The following is a 25,653-nucleotide window of genomic DNA, read 5'->3' on the forward strand; positions in this document are numbered from 1 at the left end:
TTTTCCCTAGATCTTTGCTAGTGAATTTAAAATCTCATTTGTGAAAGACTTAGAAAAGACATAAATTTTGTCTTCCTGCCATGTTTTGGGGCAGTGGTTTTCAAATTTCTTTTAATACAACAAACCTTTCAACAAAGAAATGATCCCTGGCGACCTGCATTAGTATCTATTGCTAAATAACAAACTACCCCAAAATTTAGCAACTTAAAACAGCAAGCTTTTATTACCTCATTGTTTCTATGGGTGAGGAATTCAGGAGCAGCTTAGTTAAGTGTTTCTGGCTCAAGGTCTCTCACAGAGTTGCAGTCAAGACATCATCCATGGCTTCTTTCACCTGAAGACCTGACTGGCCTGGAGATTTCTGCCCTTGAGATGGGTCACCATCTTTTCCCAGTGGAAAAGCCACATGGCTGTTGGCCAAGGACCACAGTTCCTTGCCATCTGGACCTTTACCTGAGACGGTTTGAATGTTCTCCTCCAGAGCAAGTATCTGGGAGAGAACCAAGAGGAGTCTGCAGTGCATTTTATGACCTAATCTCAGGCCTGAAACACCCATCACTTCCACCATATCTATAGTTAGAAGTGAGTCACTAAGTTCAGCTCATACAGGAGCTAAAGAAGGAGAGAGGAATTAAGATCCACCTTTTGAAGGGAGACTTGTCCCCTCTCTGACCACAATTTAGTTGAAAAGCATTGAAGTCTGCCACAATTTATTTACCTTGCTCCCACATGCAAAATGCACTCACTGTCTCCTAACACTCCTGCAAAAGCTTCAGCTCATTATAATATTTGCTTGAATCCAGAATCTCATCATCTAACTCTGGTCCAGCTACAGATGGTGCCCCTCAGGTGTGATTCCTTAAGTACAGGTCCTCTCACTCTGTACACCTGAGAACTAAAGAACTAAATCTGCCCCCCCCCCCCCACACACACACACACAGCCAATGGTGGGGCAAGCAAAGATAACTGCTACTGAACATTCCTGTTCTAAAAGGGGGGAGTTAGGGGTACAGAGGAATAACTGGTTCATAGCAGGTGTGAAATCCATCTGGGCAAATGTTTAGAAGTTCCCTTAATGAAGACGTAGTCCTACTTTCCAGGGGTGACTCTTCGCTAGTGGCTCTGCCTTCTGGGCTTTTGGTTCCACCCTCTGAGTCTTCTTTCCTTTTCCTTGAAAGTTAGCCTGTGTTCTTTTCTCAGCCTTCTTCCTTCTTGTAGAGGTTTTGAGGTTCAAAGACCTCTTCTTTTGGAACTACCTTTGTTCCTTCAGGCCCAAGCTTGCAGTGTTTCTGCAAATATAATTCTCTTAAAACCTGTGTGGGTCTCCTGTGAATATCGGAGTTCACTCTTTTCGACAAAACCCATAACCACTAATGATCAAATCAAAGATATGACTAATTTCTTGTTTGTAAGAAACAAGTTTGTAAGCCTTCTATTTAAAATGCTGAGTTTATTTGGGAAGAAAGGAAAATAGGGAAACTAATAAAAGCAAAGTATAATACTTGTTTTTATTAAGCCCCTTATTAGCACCTATTATGGGCACTATTATGTATCAAATCCTATTTAATCCTCAGAACAACTCAAACAGAAAAGTATTAATATCCCTAGTTTACAGATGAATAAACTGAAAGTTAGAGGTGTTAAATAACTTGCTAAAGTTTTTACAAGTTTAGTTAAATTGTGGGCTCTGAATGTAAACTCCAAAACTCAGACTTAACCAGTAGGTTGTACCACTTAAAGCATTCAATAACAATGAAAAAATTCACCCATATATTGTTTTATTCATCTTCGAATTCTGTTGTTCAGGTTCATTTAACCCAACATAGGAAGAGTTTCCAATCACAAGACATTTTGGTGTCTGTAAATTTGTTTGACAAACACAGTACCTAATTGCCTTGAGCTGAGAAAATAAGAAAAAAGAATGTTTCATCTTGACTCCCAAGTATTACTTCTAGGAATTTCATGATCTTTCGTAATGTGTGTGTGTGTGTGTGTGTGTGTGTGTGTGTGTGTATACTACTATATATATCTATATATATATCTATATATAGATATATATATAGATATACACACACACACACATATATATATTTTTTAGTATATTGTAATGTGTATGTATATTTAAACCTAATAAAGTGTTTGTCTTAGAAATCAAGTGCTGGTGAGTAAACAAGGTTTAGCTAGAGATCTTGTTAATGCAGCAGGGAGAATCTACAAGTTTTCTTTAACCAGTACACCACTCATATATATGCCTATGGAAACCCTAGATTATCATTAACCCCCTTATCTCAGAATGAGGTGTCTAAGGCAAACTGTTGGAATTAAATGATGTTTCATCAAAGTTAAAGATGCATATAAGTTGAAAAATTAACAGTACATTGTGCATAGTAGATATTTAGTAAAATTCTATGTACATCGATGGACGGATATATGAATAGCTAGGTGGGCTTTGAGTCATTAAACTCTTGAAGGTTGTCCATCAAGCTCCTGTTGAACTTAACAGCTTAATGTGGAAAATAGTTGGTGGGTTTCAGAAAAAGAATGAATGTTCTCAAACCTCACCACTATGGAAAGCTGTTTAATCTGGTTGACAGAAATGTGCAATGCTACTCTGAAAGATAGAACAACAGGAACTTATAGGTAGTGATAGCTCAGGCATGTGACACACTAACATTTCTTAATAACAGGGCAATATGTAATGCTACAAGCTACTTCAAATATAGGAGAAACTTCAAAGCCATATATATTTCAGAATATCACTATAAGGCCTAAAATGTTAACAGCGCACCTAGTTGGTCAGAATCACCGTCATTTATCTGGTCACGTTAGAAGCTTAAGATAAAGGTATTCTTTATTAATTTTGTTTGCATTTTTATTACATACTAGCTTCAAGAAAAGAGTATTCTAACCTTTAGCTTCATATTAATTAAGACTTAGAGGATAAAGACCATCCAGAAGAAAATTTGGTTTATTTCTTTTTTCTCCTTTCAACAGGACCAGTGGTAATCTATTTCCAAATGAATACATTTCTTAATGGAGAAATTCTAAGTAAGTTTGTTATGCTCCTAATCCCACTTTGGGAGAGATCTAATAACATAATTGTAGAGTGCCTTGGGAGCAGTAAGTCTGTAATCTTTTTTTTTTTTCTTTTTTCTCCAATTTTTCTCTCTAGTAATTATTATGAGGTAGAACATCCAGGTGTGAATATTTAAAATCAATCTCTGGTATTTATCAGTATTCCATTACATAATGTCCATAAGTTAAACATTACTTATAAATCAACCTATGTAATTTTCTTTTCTTTTTGTTTTTGTTTTTGTTTTTTTTTCTCCTAGCCTTAACTGAAATAATCCAATCAGGTTATTTTCTTTTACCAAATTGGCCCTCTTTTCTGTGATTTACAATACCTTCCATCCAATATCACTTTCTCCTGAAAGCTCTGATTTTAGATAGAGAAACTAGGATCTAATACTTCAAGGTAATTCTGCCTTTGGTTTTTAGTATACATGAATATGTGTGTACTTAAAGTATAATCTTACCTACATGAATCTCAGGTCTCCAATTCTTTCTTGTTTTTATAATCACGTTTATTTTTATCCATACTTTATGAATTCAGAATTTATAGAATTGCTGTGTCAGTATTGACAGACAATGCATAAAATAAAAGGGTATGAGATTCAGATAAGGCTTTTAAGGCATGCTTTTTCTAATTCAAACATTTTGATTTTCATCTAGTGATTTTTTACTTTTTTTTTTTTTTTTTATCATACTCTTGGATGTGTGTTAATGAGAGAGCTGTCCAAAATATAATACTCTGGGGACCAAACAAGTTTTCAAGTAGGATTTTGTTGGAGTTGAAGAATTAAATGACTTTCCAAAACTTTATAACGTTCAGTGAAGATTCATTTCTTATTTTTAAAAAATAGATGAATTTCTCCCATTCTATGATGGACAGACCTAATTACACAAGAGGAATTTTTCATTTAAATAATGGACTTTTTTTTTTTTTAATGTTTACTGACTTTGAGGAAGGGGGGAGGGGCAGAGAGAGAGGTAGAGAGAGAATCCCAAGCAGGCTCTGGGGCTGTCAGCACAGAGCCCGATGCAGGGCTCTGTCCCACGAACTTTGAGATCATGATCTGAGCTGAAATCAAGAGTCAGATGCTTAACCAATTGAGTTACCTAGGCGCCCCTCAAGTAACAAACTTTGAAGGCTTTTTTAGATCTTCAGATTCTAATGCTAAAAACCTGTAAAATGGATTTTACTATCATTAACTCAATTAAGATTAAGATCAGATTCTTTACTTTCTTTCCTTATATTCTAGGAAAGGAAAACACTCTCACTATTTTATTAATTGAGCACTGAACTAGACACTCAGGGAGACTCCAGGAATGTGAAAGACAACAGCTTCAACCATCAGATATCATAGTGTGGTAGAGTGGGAAAAGTAAACCACAGTCCTATGATAGGTATCCTAAGAGTAGTAAAGGCAAATGTCAAAAGAATTAGAGTTGGGTGGGAAGAGAAGAAAGTGGAGATCCCACCTAATTGGGGTGATTAAAGGAGAGACTTCAGGAAGATCACATTTAAGACAAGTGTTATAAAGGGTAAGCACTGACTAGGTAGAGGAACAGCAGAAGCCAGCATTTCCCTTTGATGAAATAGAGTGCACAGGGATAGAAAAGTACGGTGTGATCATAGAGTGATGCGCAAACCTCATAGGCTAAATCAGAGCACAAGGTAGTAACAGTAGGTACACCCAAAAAGTTGCATGACGAATTATAGAGATCCTGGAGTACCAGACTGCTTGACCTATAAGGAGTCAGCCTATTTTCTCATCATTTCCAGTTCTAATCTGTTTATAACAAACGTTTTGATATGTACATATATATGCACACAGTGCTTGCTTTGGATCTGGGTTCACCACCACCTATTGGCTGCGTGGCCTAGGAAACTCACTTAACTTGAGCTTCAGTTTCCTTGTTGGTAAAATGGACCTCATGGAGTTGTTGTGACAATTAAATGAAATAACATAAAAGCAAGTTGTGCAGAGCCTAGCCCATAGTAGTCAAGTATTTTTGTGAAAATTGTATACATGACTTATATACAGTATTGCTGATTTAAAGCACTTTATGGCAACACTTTGAAGATTATATAATTATAATTCCTTAGACCGTACTTTGGGTTTTAAAGGTCTCAGAGAATCTGTCCTCCTGATGGCAGTCAGGTTTATTATGTTCATGGATTCATGCATTCAAGGTGCAACAACTCCCACTACTTCCTCTTCTCTGCTCTTCTGTCTCTAAGATGGAAGACATGGTTTATGCTGTGGTTTGTGTACGTGTTGTTTGTCTTTTACCCTGACTCTTCTCTAGTGGACGCTCTAGGGAATTGTTGGTTTAATCTGACTTCAGAAGCCAAGCATGTGACCTTGCTGCCCTGTGTATAAGTTAGTTTTTCATTCTGCTTTGATGGAAAAATTTCCAGCTGTAAGAGGGCAAGTATTTTGGTACTTGAGGACCATCATAATCTGCTGCTATGTAATTTTTTTGCTATTTCAGCACAACCTAATGCCCTAATCTAGCCTAAGAGGTTTACTCTGTATTTCTGATCACAACATGCCTGCTGCCTTATTAGTTGTATTTGGTTTCAGTGATACAACCCATCTCCCATAAAATTACAGAAAGATCCTGTGCCCAGCTGAGAGTTACAGATTTCAACCTTTACTCCATTTACTTGTTAGCTGTGCAGCCTTGAGCAAATCACTGCCTATCTCAGGACTTTGTTGTGAGATTCAAGTGAATAACTATAAAGGGTTATTTTATTAACATTGGATTTCAGAATATGGTTAACTGTCATCGTAAAGATAAATAAAATTTTTATTCTTTGAATACAGTATTTTAAAGCTTAACATGTTTATAGATAAATTTTTAAAACCAGCTGAAATTTTATCATTAATTTTTATACTGTCTTACGACTGAGGTAATTATCTGAATAATACTCCAAATATATTTGAAACATTAAAAATGAGTTATAAATGTTCATGACCAAAAACATTAAATCTTTTGTAATAGAAGATTTCTTATCCGCTGAAGCACTTTCAACTATATAAAAACGTTAGGGCAATTTCACTTACTTTGAAAATCATTTTCCTGCACTTTGTGGAAACTAAATTCATATTTTTCTCTGAATTGATTTTAGAAGGGCTTACACATCCCCTTATGATACCATGGATCATCCCAAAGCTTTAGGATTGTGCCCACCGTATTGTGGGATGTATGGAAGTGGTAAAAGCATTTTCACTAGTGAAAATAGCATTTGACCTGAGTTCTTGCCTTTAACATTTACTGCCTTGGACAAATTTTTCAACCTTTCTTATTTAGCTTTTTCATCCCACTCAGCAGAAACGTCTCATCAGCTCATAAATAGTTGTGATTCTCTTGAGCAACTGGTTGGTTTTTAATCTTAAAGCCATTATAAATCATACTGAGCAGATTATCTTAATTAATTCATGTTGGCTTATGCCAACTGTAGCAAATGCCTACGGTTTTATAACATGCACTTTGTATCTTAATCTCATTGCTGGCTCTAACTAACCTCCTTATACTAATTTCTTCTCTTTAGCTTAATTTATCTAACCTGTATTTATTTTTTTTAATAATTTTGATCTCTAGAATCTGCCTTAAATTCTTGCTGGAGCCACATGGGGAGGGGCATTCAATAAAATATTCCCATTTCTCAGTAAGTTATTGCAATGTAAATAATGAGTGATACACATAGTAGGTATCATCAGGTTTTTTGTTTGTTTTTTGGCTTTTTTACTGAATGAATATTGGTTATAGCTGCTTTCAGCTGAAGAAAGTTTAAATAGAATTTGGTTTTGAAGGAAAGATAAAGTTTCAAAAGAGCAGATTGGCCCTTTGCCAGGTGTCCAGAAGTTTTCTATGGTTTATAAAAGATAAATGAGTGTATCTGAAAGATTCTTTCTCATCCAGCCTTAAATATGGTAAAATACTCATGTTACTCATCTGTATGAAAGTGTCCATCCATCTTATATATAGCTCACAACCATTTTATGTTCACTAAGTCGTAGAAATGTATTAATGGAGTTTTCTGATCAATGTAATGTGTCTTTGTAGAGGATATTTTATAGGATAGTGTCTCTGGTTTAAGTCATATTTTTAAATGAGCGAGGTACAGTCAATGGATTTAGATGTTTAGAATTTTTTTAATGTTTGTTTATTTTTTGAGAGTGCACAAGCAGGGGAAGGGCAGAGAGAGAGGGGGACAGATGATCTGAAGTGAGCTCTGCACTGACAGCGGCAAGTCCAATGTGGGACTCGAACTCAACCCTGAGATCATGACCTGGGCTGAAGTTGGGCACTCAAACCAACTGAGCCACCCAGGCACCCCAGATGTTTAGAATTTTTATAACTGTGCTAACGATTTACATTTAACAGCCCTCAAATTTGTAAAAGAAAAGCCATGTTTAACTGGTATAAACTGCTCCATGAACTCAGAATTCAAATATGGTCACTACTAGTTTTTAAATTCGTCTCTTAAACATTCACCTGCTGTATTAGCAGAAAGTACAGTATCTTCCTCTTGGAATTTCTGTTCTCCTGTAAGTTGTCCCAAGAACCTCAGTGGCTTACACAGTGCAAAAGGGTTCACCAGTGACTTCTATATCCAAGATGTGGCATGTACGTATGTCTTCATGTGCACATGTGAGTCATGCTAAAGTCTCTTCAGTCCACCTCAGCCACTGTGCCTTCCTGCCCACATGGTAGTGGTGTTGAAAACGAGTCTTACCCTGTCCAACAGGAGATGCAGGTTCACTGTTGACACAGATGTCTGCACAGGCCACTCTGGGGCATCAGGGAAAGGTGACCTCCCTCCCCCTCTTCCTGTGCTAAGCTGACTTAGGGTGTTCCATGGTGCCCCATGATTGAACTCCCAAGATTATAGTTTTTCGCACTCAGCTCTTTCAATTCAGATCATGGATGCCTCTCAACTGTTTCTCTAAAAGCAACACAAGCAATGAGTCAGGACTGGTCCTAATATTTACTACCTCATAGCCTCAAACCACATTTCTCCTTCCATCATGGGCTCCTATGCCTTTTTTTTTTTTTTTTTTTAAGAAGTCCTTTCTGAAAATCTGAATCATTCGGTCATCCACGATGCAAGTCTACATCTAAGCAGGGACTCCAGGAGATCTTATTCTCAGCCTTATAAGGAAGGCTACTGTTGGTGACTGAAAGGAAATTCACCCTTCTGAAAAAGATTTCTCCAGTGATCTCCAAGGTATTTGTATGGACTCCTCTTGGAGGTTGTGATTCCGGAGCAGTTTTCTGCCTTCTCCCTCTTAGGTGAAGTGGTTAAAAATTGAACTTAATTTCTGGCAGGGATTCTGTTTCATATGTAACCAAAAGCAAGGTTTAGAGGACTTACATTGCAAGAGCTTTTGTATTTAAAATGAATGGGAAAAGGTTTGAGCAAGAAAACAAATGAATTTAATAAAATAAGTATTGGTTAGGTGTTATGGAAATAAAAAATGAGCTATTTCAAGTAATGTAAAGGATTGAGAGAGGTTTCAAATGATGAATCATATTAGCAACTTTAGGGTTATTCGAATAGAAAATTTCTCTTAACGTTCAGAATTTTTACTGATATGAACACTGTTTCTGACACATACACATATGCCCCCAAGAAATATAGCAGAATTCCAGAACAGGAACATATAGTACCCAAAGTTGGGGGAAATGTCCTTTCTTTAGCACAGAAGGGGAGTAAACAGTTCTCAGCTCTTATCAGTTTGCTTTCAGTCTTCATAGAGTTAAGGGAATTGCCACGGAATTCTTAAAATGGAAGCTGTGATGTATGTAGTATGTCTTAGTGAAGATTTCTGTGAGTCAGTCTGTAGTCAGAGTCTTGCCCCATCCAAATAGGGACTCTAGCCCAACCTAGGTAATGAGGCCACTGGGCGAGGAATGGCTCTCTTTTTGCATCAATCTGTACTTGGTACTCTAGTTCCATATTGTTAACAGAGTTTTCTTTGAGAGTAAGACTTTCTAACGATTTTTTTCCTCCCCTGAAGGCAAGCTTCTTGCCTCCTTCTTCCACTGTTTTATTATTTTATGTTTTATATTTGTTTCAAAACTGTGTAGATGAAACCGTATTCAAAAGAGGAATGGGAAAAAGATTGATCATAGAGAAAGTTATGTTTGGTTCTGCTCCAAGTGAGATGTATGAGCTCAGTGGTCATTTTTGTGTGTTACAGGCCTTTCGGGAAGATCTGGAATGCCTTATCCAAGAACAGATGAAGAAAGGCCACAACCCAACTGGATTGCTGGCATTACAGCAGATCGCAGATTACATCACGACCAATTCTTTCTCGGGCTTTACTTCACCTCCTCTCAGTACGTCAGTTTTGAAAAGTTTAAAAAATTATAATTTTATCTCTACTTTGAACACGGCACATCTCTAACAGCATATTCTACTCTGGTTCAGTCCTTAAGTTTATAACATCTAATACTTAGCGTAATATAGTGTTAAACTCTCTTACCTTTTGTTATCAACCGGGCATTTACTAGACTTTGTGAGATTGTAAAATAGTTACAAGACATGGGCCCTGTCCTACATAAATGCGTAATTTTAGTTGAGGAGACCTACCATGAATGCAAAAAAAAATTAAAACTGAAAGATAACTGTAAAACATTACAAAGCAGTTCGTAAGAAATTGTCTAATGGCCTTTTATAAGTCATCATACTATGAACTGAGAGTTGAGATTGATTTTTGGTTGAAGTGGACTGAGAAAACTCTGAAAAAAAGAGAGGCCTGAGCTAACCAGGCTTTACAAGATGGAGTGGTTAGAATTTGGTGTAAAAGAGGGGTTAAGATATTTTTACATTTAACAACTCTTTAGTAAGAGCACCAGTTTGGTGAGCTGAACACTAAGCACTTTATACATCAGCAAGATGTGTCCGGAACTCCCCGCAATACCAGGACAGGTGCAGAGTCCCAGAAGGTAATGTCAGGGACTGCTTCGGGTCCGAGTCAAGGGATGAGACGTCATATCAGCATCAAGGGATTTTCTTTTCCTCTTTTTTCTTTTCTTTTGTTTTCCTTCTCTTCCTTCATTTCTGCCTTTCTTTGGTTTTGGTTTGGTTTTGTTTGGTTATAGATTTATAAGTAAGAGTCAGTAAATGCAAGTACTTTCCAAATAGAGGAATGGCATAACAATTGAGACCTGATGTTGAAAACATGCTGGGTTAAGGTATGTTTGTAGAACTCAAAGTGGACCAGTGTGTCGGCACATATATACCGGTTAAAGAATCTTTGAAAGGGTCCCAATGTGAGGTATATGTGCTTGAACTAAAATAGTAGTGTGAGTACAAAAAGGAAGAGATATGAGAAAGGCATAACTAAGGAAGAATAGAGATGACTTAGTAACAGTTTGATGTGAGGAGATGGTGTAGATAGTGGGGGAGAAGAACTATGAGTTACAAAATCACTCCTCTATCTTGGAAGAACATTCTATTAGAAGAAACATAAAAATTCAAAGGTTGAGCTTGTTTGTTTGTTTGTTTGTTTTGCTTTTCCTATAATATTGAGTATCTATTATGTTCTAAGCACCCTGTTAGAGATAGGAGATACACTGATAAACCAGAGACAAGATTCCTGTCCTTGTGGAGATGGAAAATGGTCAGTTAATAAGTCCTATGCAGATAATTAATAGATGGTGATTTGATAGGAGGAGCTAGGTGACTAGATTAGGTGATCAGAGAGAATCTCTCTGAGGAGGGGACATTGAAACTGAAATCTGAATGACAAGAAGGAGCAAACCATACCAAGATTGAGAGAAAACAGTCCAAGTAGAAGGGACAAGTACAAGTGTCAGATGGAAATAAGAGGACAATGAATTTGGTGGTCTCTTCAAGGAACAAAAATTAAAGGTTATGGTCTGGAACATGGTTTTGGGGGAAACCAGTAGAACGAAGTGAGATCAGAAACAGGCAGAGAGGCTGAATTATGTAGGACTTTGCAGCCAGGGTTGGAAGTTTGGATTCTATTCTAATTTTGAAAAGTCATTTAAGCAGAAGGGTGATGTAGAAAGACCTGTATAGTTTCTGTGTGAAGAATTAACTGAGAATTTCATGGTATTATTAGTAGACAGAAATAGGAATGTCCAGAGTTGGGGATCTCTTTGGCTTGGGAAATGGAAGAAGTTCAACTTCAGGCATGCCAGGGTTGCCCAGAGTTGCCAAGACCTTGTAGCAGTTGGAAGAACACTCCTAGAGCCTAAGAGAGTGACTTGGCAGATGGACATGGGGAAGTATTCATCAGGGCCGTGTGTGTAGATTAAATCATACAAGAGGGTATAGGCAGAGAAGAAAAGGGTCTAAAGAGAAAATTTCGAAAGTTAGAAGAGGAAGACTAGTCCAGGAAGACCAAAATAATAAGAGGAGCTATCCTGTGTGTGTCCTAGATACCCCAGCAGGAAGGGGGAGCCGCTGAGGTTGCTGGCTGCAATGTACAAAGGCATGGCAGCGGGAAAGCTGTGTCTCACAGCTCAGAGGTCAGGGAGTACAAATCAGCCAGTTTGGCTGGAAAATTTATGTTGTCGAAAGTGAAAGTTAAAGTTGGCAGGGAAAGCGGGAGATCGATTAAATGGCTGACTCTGAAATTTTGTTAGAAATTATGTTGTTTCATAATGGCTTACATATTGAAACTACTTCTTTGAATTAGTTCACAACATTTCACAAGTAGAAGATCTCACATTACAGTATTGACTTGGGGCCCAAGTTTAAAGTTGAAACTTTCTGATAGCCCTGAACTCAGATTCTCACACGGTAGCAGCTGATTGTGGAGTTATAGCTGCCCCTTCATCCCAGGCCTGTATTATCTCTAGCGGCCTACGGGCTGCACCAGGCCTGGTTTATGCACTTACATGAATATCTTGTAGGCCTTCAGGTCTGGGGCTTCTGCAAAACTTTGAGCAGGGGAGTAGTGAGGCTAACCGCTCAATCTGATGACTTTATGTGGAATGGATTTATAAAGAGAGGGGCCAAAGGCGAGGACAAGAATGAGAAAGCTTACATGTGAGATGAGGCCTGAACTCAAGGATGGAGAATGAGGGAACTCATAAAGAAGAGAGTGGTGGAACGTGGTGATGAATTACGTCTGGTCGCCCAGGACAGGTTACGTTGATCCTGTGGAAATTGTAGTACCATCAGTATCAGAAGACTGAGGAGAAGTGAGAAGGTAGGAAAAAGCAGGGAGATAAAATCACTTTTCTACTCTTTTAACTTGTCTGTTACTGTGTCAAGCAGTTAGAAGCAGCAGGCTGAAGGGTGGGCAGGGGGGCCTGCTCACAGGTAAAGACGAGGGTGTCTGAGTCTGTAGCGTTTTCATGGGGAAAAGGAACATGAGAGAGGAGTGTAGGGGACGGTTGAGCTTCAGGAAGGAGCCACAGACGGGAGAAAGGGAAGAGAACTTGTCGAAGGAGAAAGAAGCAGCAGGTGAAAGGGGAACAAGAGATCCAGATGATACCACACAGGCCTGTAGAAGAATTGTAGGGAAGACGTGGTAAATGGTGTCAAGGAGAACAAAGACTAAGAAAAAGTGGAACTTGATCACATCTGAAGTTAGCAATTGGGTCATTAAAACCCAAGCAAAACTAGGTTTTGTTGCTTAGTCATGGCAGAAGGCACAGTGTGGTTTGAATGCATTCTTTTCCATTTTAAATAATTTTTGTTTGACTAAAAGTCAAAAGGGCTATTAGAAAAGTAGCTTTCCGTTGGGATCTTTTCATCATAAAGTTAGCAGTAACCTCAGGATTAAGAACACTTTCACCTTTGGGATCACGTGACCATTTTCCTCCAGTGGTGTGAACCTGACTCCCTACCAAGTCCCTCCCACACAAGTACAGTACTAGAAGAAACAGCAGAGAAGATTGCTGATGCGCCTTTCTCCAAAGGAAGATAAGCTAATGAAACATTGTGCGGGCTGATAAGTTTCACATCCGAATTTACAAGGCTGGGACACTCCCAGACTCCGGCTGCTTCCAGGTGCAGCAGTACTTGACTTGACCGCAGTCTCTATCCACACCTCCTCCTTTTAGGTCTCGGCATGGTCACACCTATCAATGACCTCCCTGGGGCAGATACATCCTCCTACGTGAAGGGAGAGAAACTTACTCGCTGTAAGCTTGCCAGCCTGTATAGACTCGTGGACTTGTTTGGATGGGCACACCTGGCAAATACCTATATCTCCGTGAGTTCTTTGGCTTTCAATTCCTTTTTGAAAAAATCCCAACTAGAAGGCAACTGTACTCTTCTCCCCTTGACTCCTAAGTCTGATCAGTCTTCATTTTCTGAACCTAGCATGCTGCGTTACAACCTAATCCTTATTTAAACCTCTCCAAAGGAGAGGCTGTGGTTAACCTCACTTTCTCTTTCATTTACCGTCTGTGTTGTCCTTTTCGTTCAAACCAGTTGCAAAAACCATCTGAGAAGAAATCCTTCTGGCACAGTTTTCTCTGTGTTAATTCTGTCTGAGCATGAGGGTCACTGAAAAGCACTTGGGGCAGGCAAAGTAGAGGAGGCCTGGGACGTTTCCTCTCTGGTCTTTATTCTCTTTAAGTGTATTTTTTCCGTTCGTTATCATCTGTGTTTTCATGTTGTCACACTTGGAAACCAGACAACATTTGGAAGCAAAAAAGTATGAAAAGACTGTAATGGAAGTGGTGCCAGTGCTAGGTGCTGTCTTCCCAGAGTTCTTCCCCACCCCCACCCCCACCCCCTGCAGCCTCTCCTGTGTTTCCCCTTCCGTCTCCACTTCCTTCCTGCCTTCCCAGGAAGACTTCTCTTTCCTTTGCCCCTTTCCCCTTCATTTCCATGTTGTAAATCAAGATTATAGTCATTACCGCATTCAGTTAATATTTTCTCATGAATGTAGCTGACCCTAAGCAACCTTAGAGCTCCCGGGATAAAGCTTTAGGGAAGTAAATGAGAAACTAATGGCAGAAATTTTTAGCAAGTGCTTGAGTATTGAGGGAAGAAAACTTTTCAAGGAAAAGTTTCCCATTGCATACCTTTAATTTCTACTTTGTTGCTTTCCCCACCCTCCCAGATCTCTTACAGTTACTCACTACAAATATATTTCTAGTCGTGTTTAAACTGCAAAATATGAATGATCTCATAGTAATTGCCTATTGTTTGTTTGTTTGTTTTTCTTTCTCCCAGGTAAGAATAAGTAAGGAGCAAGACCACATAATAATAATTCCTAGGGGCCTGTCTTTTTCTGAAGCCACAGCCTCCAATTTGGTATAATTTTCATTCCTATGTTACTTTTTCTGTGCTTCTTTGTGCTTTTCTAACAGTTTTCAGCTTTTAGTACGGGACAGAACAAGAAAAGGTATGGATGGAAAAAACATTTGCTTAGTGAACAGGAAAGAGTTTGGAAAGTTATGTTGATTTTTTAAAAAAATAATTTTTTTAGCCTTTATTTGTTTTTGAAAGAGAGACAGAGCCTGAGCGGGGGAGCAGCAGAGAGAGAGGGAGACACAGAATCCGAAGCAGGCTCCAGGCTCTGAGCTGTCAGCACAGAGCCCAAAGTGGGGCTCGAATTTAGAACCGTGAGATCATGACTTGAGCTGAAGTCGGACGCTTAACTGAGCCAGCCACCCAGGCACCCCAACTTATGTTGATTTTTAAGAAAAGCTTTCAGGGTCAAGAAAAACAAGGTGGTTGAAGAGACTCATAAATAAGTTGGTCTTATCAGTGAACTATCCATGTTTTGGAGGGAATCCTTTGACTTTTTTTCCACCCTGTACACTCTGGAACTTTTAAAAAACACAAAGTCTATGTGTATTTTATAAATAGATTTCAATAAAGTTCAGTTGGTGTGAGCAGAGGGGCTGGCTGACTGTGTGGCATTTTATTTTTCCATGATTGTACTCATAGGCACTGTCATTGGCCTCTGGGATGACAGGAACTCCATTGGTTCTGGGTGCTACAGTGTCAGCAAATGGAAATTTTCCAGCCAATTCAGTAAACACTGGACTTGTTCAGACCTTTAGTGAAGGGTTTAAGTTACTTGGTTTTTTGGAAACTGCTTCTTACTAACTTCGAAATTTTGTTTCAGACTGCCTGTTTTTATAAATAAAGTTTTATGGGAACAAAGCCACACCCATTCTTCTACAGTTCTGAGTGGCTCTACATAAAGTGGCAGAGTTGAGTAGTTGCATCAGAGGCCCACAAAGTCTAAAATTTTGACTATTTGGCCTTTGACAAAAAAAAGTTGGCCCCCTCCCCTGGTTTGGTTTGTGGATCACAGGCAAACTTTGATACATGTGTACCAATGAAATATGTCTCTCTGATTTTTCCAGGTGAAAGTCAATATCATAGGAGAAGTGGTTGATCAGGGAAGTACTAACTTGAAAATTGACCACACAGGCTTCAGTCCCCATGCTGCGATCTATTCAACACGTCCTGATGTTAAGTGTGTGATACACATTCATACCCTGGCAACAGCAGCTGTAAGTTGCTGAAGGCTAAAACCAGCAATGACCCTGGGAAGTGTAGTATACTGAAAATATTAATCCTCTGCATACCCAGAAAGCAAAATTTCCTTTGGACCAAATGCTGACATCGTAGGAAACAACTAGAGAGATAGCATTTTCATTTTTCACTAATCAGCTAATAATTGGGTGCTGAGCTCTTTGGAGTAAAGTTTCTTTCATAATACTTGGCACAACGTTTAAACTGAGTTCTATCCCCTAAGTCCTTTTTTTTTTTTTTTCTTCTTTTTTCCTTCTGGAAGAAGTGAAGAGCTAAAGTGAGAGAGGGGTTGGAATGGTGGACTCAGTGAGTTAGGCCAGTGCTTCCTGAGCTGACTAAAGAATCCGGTTCTTAGGAGAGTGTAACTAGTAACTAAATATGTTCTTTTAACATGGGCCCAATCAAATAGGTATCCTCCATGAAGTGTGGGATCCTTCCAATTTCTCAAGAGTCCCTCTTCCTGGGAGATGTCGCCTATTATGACTACCAAGGGTCACTTGATGAACAGGAGGAGAGAATTCAACTACAGAAAGTTCTGGGGCCAAGTTGTAAGGTATGCAGTAGAGTTCCTATCGAAGGAGCTATTTTTGTTGCTGTTGCTGTTGATGAAAAACAGTGTGAGCTATGCCAGTTATTTTAAAGTGATTGCTTTGTGATTCTATTTTAGGTGCTGGTACTCAGAAATCATGGTGTGGTAGCCCTTGGAGAAACGATTGAGGAGGCCTTTCATTATATATTTAATGTGCAGATAGCCTGTGAGATTCAGGTAGGAAAAATTATCCCCCCACACACTTGTTTTTTATTTTTTGCAATTTGCTTGTTGTATTGGGTTTTGTATTATTTATTTTCAAAGTCCTATTGGTTGGTGGCTTTTTGTTTTGTCTTTTAAGAGATCTGCTTTACTTGAATAAAAAGGGTCAACTCCGTTATCTCTTGAATTGAAAAGAGGAAAAAATTAAAATTCACATACAGACGCACACACACAAATCTGAGAGCCTCATAAACATCGTTTTCCCCATAATCCTGCTTAATTGTAATTGTCTCTGTTTTTACCCTGTAGTGGTTGTGGTCACACTAATTAGAAACAGAGGCAACCGTCCGTCATCAAAGATCAGATGTAGCCACTTTTATAAAAAGCGCAAGGAGCAGGGCCAGAAGTTTTATGAACTCCTGCAGTTTCCAACAATTTCACAGCCTCAACCTTATTATAATAGGTTGGCTATTTATTAACTACTTTTTTCCTCAGAGAAGCTGAATGTATTTTTAACAGACCTAATTTCCCTCTTCAAGAAGATTCTCTTGAAGCAAATGGTAATAATCTTAATTTATTAGAGGGCCACAATAAAGGGGAAAAATCTTTTCTGTCAGTTTTAATGTCCAACAACCAACTTTTGTTGTTGTTGTTGCTCTAGCAGCCCCTTCTTAAACGAAGCTGTGAAAAGCTTGATGAAATTAAGATAATGAGCTGCTTCTGCCTAAATATCCTTAACTTCACAGTGTAGTGTCTATATTCCTTTAAAATTATAACTTTCAGCAAAAAAAAAAAAAAAAAAAAAAAAAGGATAGCCAAGGGAAAACTGCAAGATAACTTTAAAATTTGGCAAGAGAATTCAGTTTCTTGAAATATGTTAAAAGGAATGGCTCTAAATGTGTTTTCCATCAGGGAGGATCAGAATCCTGGAAGGTATCTTTTTCAGATCAATGGAAAAGATACTTCAGCTGCCCATTTTTACAAGTGTATTGCCTTATTCCTGTTGTTAGGAGCCTGGACAAGTTATAGGTATTTGCTGAAGTGAAATCCTGCCTTTTTAAAGGTAAAATATTCATTATAATCTTTTATAGTCTTGTGCCTCTATATTTTGCCATCGATTACAGGTGCAGGCATTAGCAGGGGCAGGTGGAGTAGACAATCTGCTGGTGCTGGATCTTCAGAAGTATAAATCTTTCACTCATGCTATAGCAACAACTGGAGGAGGAGGAGTGAATATGGGCTCCCATCAGAAATGGAAGGTTGGCGAGATTGAGTTTGAAGGGCTGATGAGGACTCTGGATAATTTGGTAGGTGAAAAATTGAACGTAAACTTGGATTTCGTGTCTGCAGATTCAAGAGCAAACGCTTCCATCTCCCTTTGGTCTGGGAACATGCTTATGCCTCTGGGAGCTGAGTTTGACTCTAGGGAGGCATTCCAGTGTAATTTTACCACATTTTTAAGAATCAAACAGTGAAACATGCAAGTGTCATCTTTGTTTATTTTATTTTTTACATTTATTTATTTTTGATAGAGCGAGACAGGGCACAAGTGGGGGAGGGGCAGAGAGAGAGGGAGACACAGAATCCGAAGCAGGCTCCGGGCTCCGAGCTGTCAGCACAGAGCCTGATGCGGGGCTCGAACTCACGAGCTGTGAGATCATGACCTGAGCCGAAGTTGGACGCTCAACCGACTGAGCCACCCAGGCACCCCTTCTCATTTTTTGTTTGATTGGGTTATTTTTTAAACGTTAATTTGTTTTTGAGACAAAGAGAGAGACAGAGTTTGAACTGGGGAGGGTCAGAGAGGGAGGGAGACACAGAATCTGAAACAGGCTCCAGGCTCTGAGCTGTCAGCACAGAGCCTGATGCGGCGCTCGAACTCACGGACCGCGAGATCATGACCTGAGCTGAAGTCGGACGCTTAACCGACTGAGCCTCCCAGGCGCCCCTTTTTTTTTCTTTCTTTTTTTTTTTTTTTTTTTTTTTTTGGTTTATATTTATTTATTTAAGTGTCATCTTACTTTAGATTTTACCCTCTTCCACTAAGGGTCAGAAGAAGATTGCCTTGAGACTGAGGAACAAAGATTTAAATGAGCACTGAGATTTGGCTTCCAGAAAGCTGGAAAATAGCTAGGAAAATTTTCTGGTCAGCAGTTTTGAAATTACCTTTGTCAGGAACAGTTGTGTGAGTGGAAATCACATTGTCAGCTGGAATCTGTTTTCACCAGATCTTGAAATTTGCTTAATTTCAACCCTAGTGTTATAAATGGAGGTTACATGAGGTTTGACAGATATTTTCGTCTTTGTTTTTCAACAAAGGAGTCTTTCTGATCATTTGTTTAAAGAATTAAGAGTCCAAATGCTGTGTTTGGTGCATGTTTGATCATTTCAAATGTGGTTTTTTTGCTCCCTTAGGGGTATAGAACAGGCTATGCTTATAGGCATCCTCTCATTCGAGAGAAGCCTAGGCACAAGAGTGACGTGGAAATCCCAGCAACTGTGACTGCTTTTTCCTTTGAGGATGACACAGTGCCACTCTCTCCTCTCAAATACATGGCACAGAGACAGCAGCGTGAAAAAACAAGATGGCTGAACTCACCAAATACTTACATGAAAGTGAATGTGCCTGAGGAGTCTTGGAATGGGGAAACCAGTCCCAGGACCAAAATCACAGTATGTTGCTATTTTATGTGGTTTGCCTCTACTAAATATTTTGCCTAGTTACTTATATGAATTAAATGTTCTATGTTAAAAATGTTGGGAAAGTTGAATATAATACTACTAACCTGTCATTTATCAGGTATAAACTTTGTACAAGATACTTTGTTTTCTGTGACTTAAATGAATTATCTCATTTAATACTCTTAACATGGAGAGGATGTGGTTTTTCTCCCGTTTCATAGATGTGAAAACTGAGGCACAGAGGGATTAACTAATCATTTATGAATAGTAAAGGCAAGATTTGAATGCATACAGTGACTCTAGAGCCCAGTTCTTAATCCACTACTTGGTACTGCTTTGCAGTTTATATTGTACCAGTGAATCAGAACCATAAAAGTTATCGACACGTGATGGTTCCAGAGTTCCATGAATTACTGCACAGTTATGCTTAGGCAAAATCTTGAAGAGTGAGAAATGGATTGTCCTATATTTTTCAACATTTTGCTTCAGATTTGGTTTAGTTTTAGAGTACTGATCACCAAATATTCTGTAGATACTCAAAATTGGTTCATCCTCTCATATAAATCAGTAACATTCACTGTGGAAGTGCCTAGACATCAAAGTGTTTTTCCCTAGCTTATAAGATTTCTTATCTCCTAGTAAAAGAACATAATTAAACTCCTAAGTTTCCCAGAATTGATTTTATTGGTGGAGACTGATGGCCAGCCATTATTGATCTTGATGAATATTCGTCTTCTTTAAAGGATATGATAAGGGATAAAGGAGAAAAATTATATAAGGCTTTTCCATCCCTGTAGTTCTTTTATGGATTACTACCAGATTACCCTCTGTGTAAAATGCTGGTCAGGGGATTGGCCTTTCCTGGCAGCCAAACATAGAAAAATGAAGTCTGGAAAACTAAATCTGAAGAGATTCCTTGAGTCCTTTTTGGTGACTTAGCCATCATCAGCTGATGAAACTTTAGTGCAGGCAACAGTTCTAAACGTGAGTTAATAAGAGATCAGACTCTGATTAAGAGATTAAGAAAACTTAAATAGCCATCTAGGTGAGTATTCATGCAAATAGTAATCACATCTTTTGAGTGCTGATCATGAGCCTTTTTCTAACTAGTATGAGACATACAGTAATTGACCACTAAATACTGCTTAGTGAAATTCTTTAAAATATTGGCAGTGTGTGCTCCCTCTCCTTGAGTCAATAAACAATAAACAGTTACCAAAAACCTACCATATTTCCTTAACACAAAGCCTCATTCTAGAAAATTTTTTATTTTTTAGTGGTTGAGAGCAGAGGACTCTTCTAAAGTTAGTAGTGGAACACCTATCAAAATTGAAGATCCAAATCAATTTGTTCCTTTAAACACAAACCCGAATGAGGTACTAGAAAAGAGAAATAAGGTAAGATGTAGTCATCTGTGGCCAAGGGAGTCATTTTTATACTGTTTTATGTGATTAAATCTGATTAATACCAAGCTTAGGGGGTATGAATACAGAAGAATTTGAAATGCAGTATAATTTTTTATGAGTGCATTTATTTTGAGAGAGAGAGGGAAAACGTGCACATGCAAGTGAGGGAGAGGCAAAGAGGGGGGAGATAGAGAATCCCAAGCAGGCGCCACACTGTCAGCACAGAGCTCAACGTGGGGCTCAGTCTCACAAACCTTTTGCAAGATCATGACCTGAGCTGAAATTAAGAGTCAGACGCTCAACCAGCTGAGCCACCAGACGTCCTGAAACTCAGTATAATGTTACCCTGTATTGAACACCTCCAGCTCTGTGCTAGTCACTGGCAAGTGGGCTCCATGGGGAAGAGGTAGTACACATACTGCTGCTTTATCAGTGAAAGTGAGCCCTAGTGTTAGTGGAAAAGGTAGTTCTCCAACCACGTAAGACAACAGGAAATCATACATTAGGAAGAGTGGAGGAGATGAGTGTGAGTTGTTGGGGTAGTAGGAGAGGGCTTTGTGGAGGCAGGAAGAAAGAGGCTCTAGGTGGTCAAAGAGCAAGCCTGTGGGAAAAGAGAGTAGAAGAGTAAAAATCATCTGTCTGCATAGTTGCCCCCAAGAACTCGTTACTGTGTTTTGATTCAGATTCGAGAACAAAACCGGTATGACTTGAAAACAGCTGGACCACAGTCCCAGTTGCTTGCTGGAATTGTTGTGGACAAGCCCCCTTCTGTAAGTCCATGAAGCCACATGCTCTTGGGTTTTCATCTACCACACTAATTTCTTTGCTTTTTAAATATGAGTATTTATTTTTACTAATGTTAATACAAGCACAAGTTAAAGAGTCAAGTAATTGCAACGCTTAAAATGTCACGTCAGCTCCCAATTTCCAGGGGCAAGGACTTTCTTCTAGCATTTACCTTCATGTTTCTAAAGAGCTTCTTTGTTCTGCTTTTTCTTCGCCTATCAATTTTAGACCTCAACTGACTTTGAGTCTATGTCATCAACTCCAAGAAGTACCATTATTTTGTAGATCCCTAAAAGAGAAAAAACCCTGACAATTATAATTGTAGGAAGCCATCAATTATTGGATGAGTTCAGATTTCAGAGATGAGAAAATGTTGGGGAAAGATTGTATTACAATTTCTTTGTTAAATCAGCTTTCGGTGTTTATGTTATTAAATGTTTACTGCTCAGCCAGGTAGTATCCCATGATTACATTTCCTTTCTTATACCACTTTTCTCCCCCTAGAGCTAATAATTGCCTCCGTTTTTCATTGGCTTAGTGTTTTGGGTACATTGGCTTAAAAGTTTGGGAAGAACTATAAAGTCCTTCTTAATATTACTTTACAAAGGTTCAAGGGTAACAGCTAATCTCTCATTGCTCTGTCATTCCAGCCCAGATCTGGACTGGCGGCTTTCAGGCCAGCTGCACAGGCTCATCCTGGGGATTCTTCTGCCTCTTGCCTCTGTACTATCTCCTCTTTCCTGCCTTGAGTCTTCCAGTTTCTTGATTTCCCCCTCTATCATTGAGCATATCCTCTAATAGCTTTCTGAGAAAGGACACATAGGAGGTAACAGCCTGAAATCCTGTATTCTACCTTGAAATGTTTAAATAATAGACATAGAATTCTAGTTTAGAAATCATTTACCTCACAAATATAGAAAACATCACTCTGTTGTCCCCTGTTACTGATGAGAAGGAAGAGAGCACTGTGATTCATGTAACTTTCCTTAGGGCTCTTTTTTATTCTTTTACACCTTTTCTGCATTCCTGCTGTTCTGAAATTTTATAATGCTGTGCTTTGTAGTAGGTTTCTTTTTTTTAAATTTTTTATTTATTTTTTGAGAGAGACAGAGTGTAAGCAGGAAAGGGGCAGAGATAGAGGGAGACACAAAATCTGAAGCAGGCTCCAGGCTCTGAGCTGTCAGCACAGGGCTCAAACTCACGAACCGTGAGATCATGACTTGGGCTGAAGTCAGGCACTTAACCGACTGAGCCACCCAGGAGCCCCTGTAGTAGGTTTCTTTTAGTCTTTCTTTGTATTTCTCTGCATTTAGTAACCCTTTTCAATCTGCCAAGTCCTATTCTTCAGTTCTGGGCATTTTTTTTTAAAATATTTATTTATTTATTTATTCATTCATTCATTCATTCATTCATTCATTCGTTCACTCATTCATTCATTTATTTTAGAGAGACAGAGGGAGCAGGGGAGGGGCAGAGAGAGAATCCCAAGCAAGCTTCTCACTGTCAGCCCCGACTAGGGCTTGAACTCACAGACCATGAGATCATGACCTGAGCTGAAACCAAGAGTCGGACGCTTAACCGACTGAGCCACCCACATGCCCCTCTGGGCATTTTTTAAATGTATTTCTTCAATAATTTTTTCCCTCCCAATTTCTTTTTCTGTCAGGGTATGCTGTTTCTCACTTTCCATTTCTTTGTCTTTTTATCCTACTTTCTGGGAGATTTGTTCGACTTTATTTTCTAATGCTTCTATTTAATTTTCTATTTTGATATATTTTTAAAAATTGTTTAAGACTCCTTATTCCCTGAATGTTTGTTTTTTAAATAACATCCTAGTCTTTCATGGATACAGTATTTTCTCTCATTGCTCTGAGGGAATCGATTTTAAATTTTCTTCAGCTGCTTTTATTGTCCTTGTTTCTTCTGAGTTCTCTCTTGTTCTGGTCTCTCACTTCCATGGTGGAAGCTTTCCTCAGGTAATACCCGGTAATACCTGGTAGTCTGTTTATATTTAAGAATGGACACTGAAAAGCCAGTCCGATGCTCCGGGTGTGGGCAGAGCTTGGCAATCGGTGAGCTTCACTGTAGGCTGATGGGTCGTCTCTCTGGGGAGTCTCCAAATGTCAATATCTGTAGTTCTTTTATCTGAGGCCGTTTAATTTATCTGGAGAATTCTTCAGTCTCCAGCCTGTCTCCCACTATCATCCTGGGAGCCCTCAGCTCTGTTTTGTGCCCTCTTAACCAGTTCTGAAGAATAAGCTTCCGATCTGTCGATGTTTTTCTTTGCAAGACCATGCAATTTGAAGATGACGATCAGGCCCCACCAGCTCCTCCCAACCCCTTCAGTCATCTCACAGAAGGCGAGCTTGAAGAGTATAAGAAGACAATCGAGCGTAAACAGCAAGGCCTGGAAGGTTCGTTCATTTTTAGATTAAGCCTGATAACCATGCTACCAACAGCAGAACACCTTGAGTTGGATGATAGAAGGCAGTCAGTGTTGTTGTTTTTTTTAAATGTTCCTTTGACAATCGATTGTTCCCTGTCATCTCTCCCAGACCTTACTGAGTGTAGGTGGAGCTAAAATGCGAAGAGCCACTGTAGTTCACGTATGTCAACATGTAGAGAAAAGTTTTTCTCAGAAAGCAATCTGATCACTAGCAAAAAGTCTTCCATAGTAAAATGAAATCCACAGATAAGTAAAGTATTACTTTACTAAAATAAATACAGATACAGTAATAGATTTAAACATGACAGAGTATGTATATTATGTGGCTTTTATGCTTTTTGGGTGCCACAAAGTGCCAATATATAATCTTGAAATCAAAACATAAAGAAAACTGCCAGAATTTTGATGTGACTTTCTTTAATTAAGTACATGGGCACTCTAGTGAGGTTGAGTTTTTCTGACTTCAGAACCCTAAGTAAGGATTCTGTTTAAAAATTGTTAATGAAACCCTAGCTAATTAAATACTAACTCCCTTTTTCTCAAGAATAAGAAATTCTTTATAGCAGGGGTTCTTGATTTTGCATCTTTGGATAAGCTCCAAACAGTTCATGAACCATCTGAAAAATGAGTGCTTAATTTTGTATGATACACATTTGGGGAAAGAGGGCATTCAGGGTAAGGGACAAGAAATCTGTGACCCCACAAGAGGGCAAGAGCCTCTGCTTTAGAGCATCTACAACATACAGTGGAAATTTTTTCCCAAAGCAGAACAGAACCAATGGTTAAAAATGTTTGTCCACATTAGCTATCATGTGGAAAGAATTGACATCTGGATCATCCCGGGAACAGTTTTTATCAGTGTGTTAGTGCCTTTGTCACAAAGGGAGTCATCCTGACGACATTAAATATTCTAAGTGATATTATTGGATTTGTTTATTCTAACCTAAGGTTAGAGACTTTCTCTATTTTTCTATTTTGTAAAATGTCCCTCTTTAATCTCTTATTTTTTGAAAGCCTAAAGATGCCAGGTAACAAATATTGCACTCTAGAACCATCAGCTTCTATTTTTTTTTTTTTTTATAAATAGTTTCTTCCACATTCATTATGGCTTTCTGAATTAGCTCACTAATACTGCTCTGACAGAAATCACTAATTGGATATTGTTTGAAAATTTGGAGGCATTCTGCCTCATGAACGCAGCATCATTGGTGAGGCGTCCTAATTCTTTTCACCCGGCTGCTCAATATATTTTGGTTTTCTAACACTCTAGCAAAAGCTAAATGCTTACGTATTATTTGCCTGGGCTGCCCGTAGCCATGCTTCCTTACTAAGCACGTATGTAAAGTTACTGTTAGCAGAGTCAGAAGTGTTCGCACATTCACCTCCTCTTAATGCGCAGTTATCGATCCGTGGGGTAGCCGTTAGTATACTTAGCTCACTGCTGAAGAGTTTATCATGTGTCTGCAGGCGTTTGACGTATGCACTAACCTTCCCGAAACCTTATGCTTCTTTGTTTTGCATGGCTTTTAACTAAACTCTCGTCCAACAGATGCTGAGCAGGAATTACTCTCAGATGACGCTTCATCTGTTTCACAAATTCAGTCTCAAACTCAGTCACCGCAAAATATCCCTGAAAAATTAGAAGGTATTCACTGTAACTTCCCATAGCGTTCACTGAGTTAGTCTTAAGAGTTTGTCCTCTGTCGTTTGTCTTCACGTAAGGAAATTGAACACCCGATTGCAATGAGTTTGCCATGGATTTTACCTAAAGCTCCCAATAATTTTATATATTTTTTCACCAAGTGGTGTGCTGGTGTTGTTCAGTGTTTATGTTGACTTACCTTAATCTGGATTTTGGCAACTGGTAGTTCTTAAGAATTTGTGAAATTAAAAGTGGTTTGTCCTACATCTTCCAATCAGGAGCATGAAATCTTTCCAGTTTTGATTGCCAAATTCAAGAAAAACACATGTTGTCTTCCTTGTTTATACTGACTTGATTTACAATGCAACTGTCAGA

At 38.8% G+C, this 25,653-nt stretch overlaps 1 protein-coding gene across 10 annotated transcripts in view; it reads left to right on the top strand.

Annotated features, from left to right (window-relative positions):
- ADD3 (adducin 3) overlaps positions 1-25,653 on the top strand; it is a 126,498-nt gene that overhangs the window by 98,349 nt on the left and 2,496 nt on the right. For 8 of the 10 annotated variants that reach the window (XM_047825307.1, XM_047825305.1, XM_047825308.1 and 5 more), the window contains 12 exons: positions 9,282-9,420; positions 13,126-13,277; positions 14,249-14,329; positions 15,394-15,543; positions 15,975-16,118; positions 16,233-16,331; positions 17,441-17,623; positions 18,732-18,989; positions 20,276-20,395; positions 21,088-21,174; positions 23,481-23,604; positions 25,186-25,281. In XM_047825307.1, coding sequence (XP_047681263.1) covers positions 9,282-9,420; positions 13,126-13,277; positions 14,249-14,329; positions 15,394-15,543; positions 15,975-16,118; positions 16,233-16,331; positions 17,441-17,623; positions 18,732-18,989; positions 20,276-20,395; positions 21,088-21,174; positions 23,481-23,604; positions 25,186-25,281 — 1,633 coding nt within the window. Of the gene's footprint in view, positions 1-2,994; positions 3,049-9,281; positions 9,421-13,125; positions 13,278-14,248; positions 14,330-15,393; positions 15,544-15,974; positions 16,119-16,232; positions 16,332-17,440; positions 17,624-18,731; positions 18,990-20,275; positions 20,396-21,087; positions 21,175-23,480; positions 23,605-25,185; positions 25,282-25,653 lie in introns of all 10 variants that reach the window. The other 2 variants (XM_047825313.1, XM_047825311.1) reach the window with 2 other exon arrangements.

This window comes from Prionailurus viverrinus, chromosome D2, assembly GCF_022837055.1.
Source record: "Prionailurus viverrinus isolate Anna chromosome D2, UM_Priviv_1.0, whole genome shotgun sequence".
Classification (NCBI taxonomy): domain Eukaryota; kingdom Metazoa; phylum Chordata; class Mammalia; order Carnivora; family Felidae; genus Prionailurus; species Prionailurus viverrinus.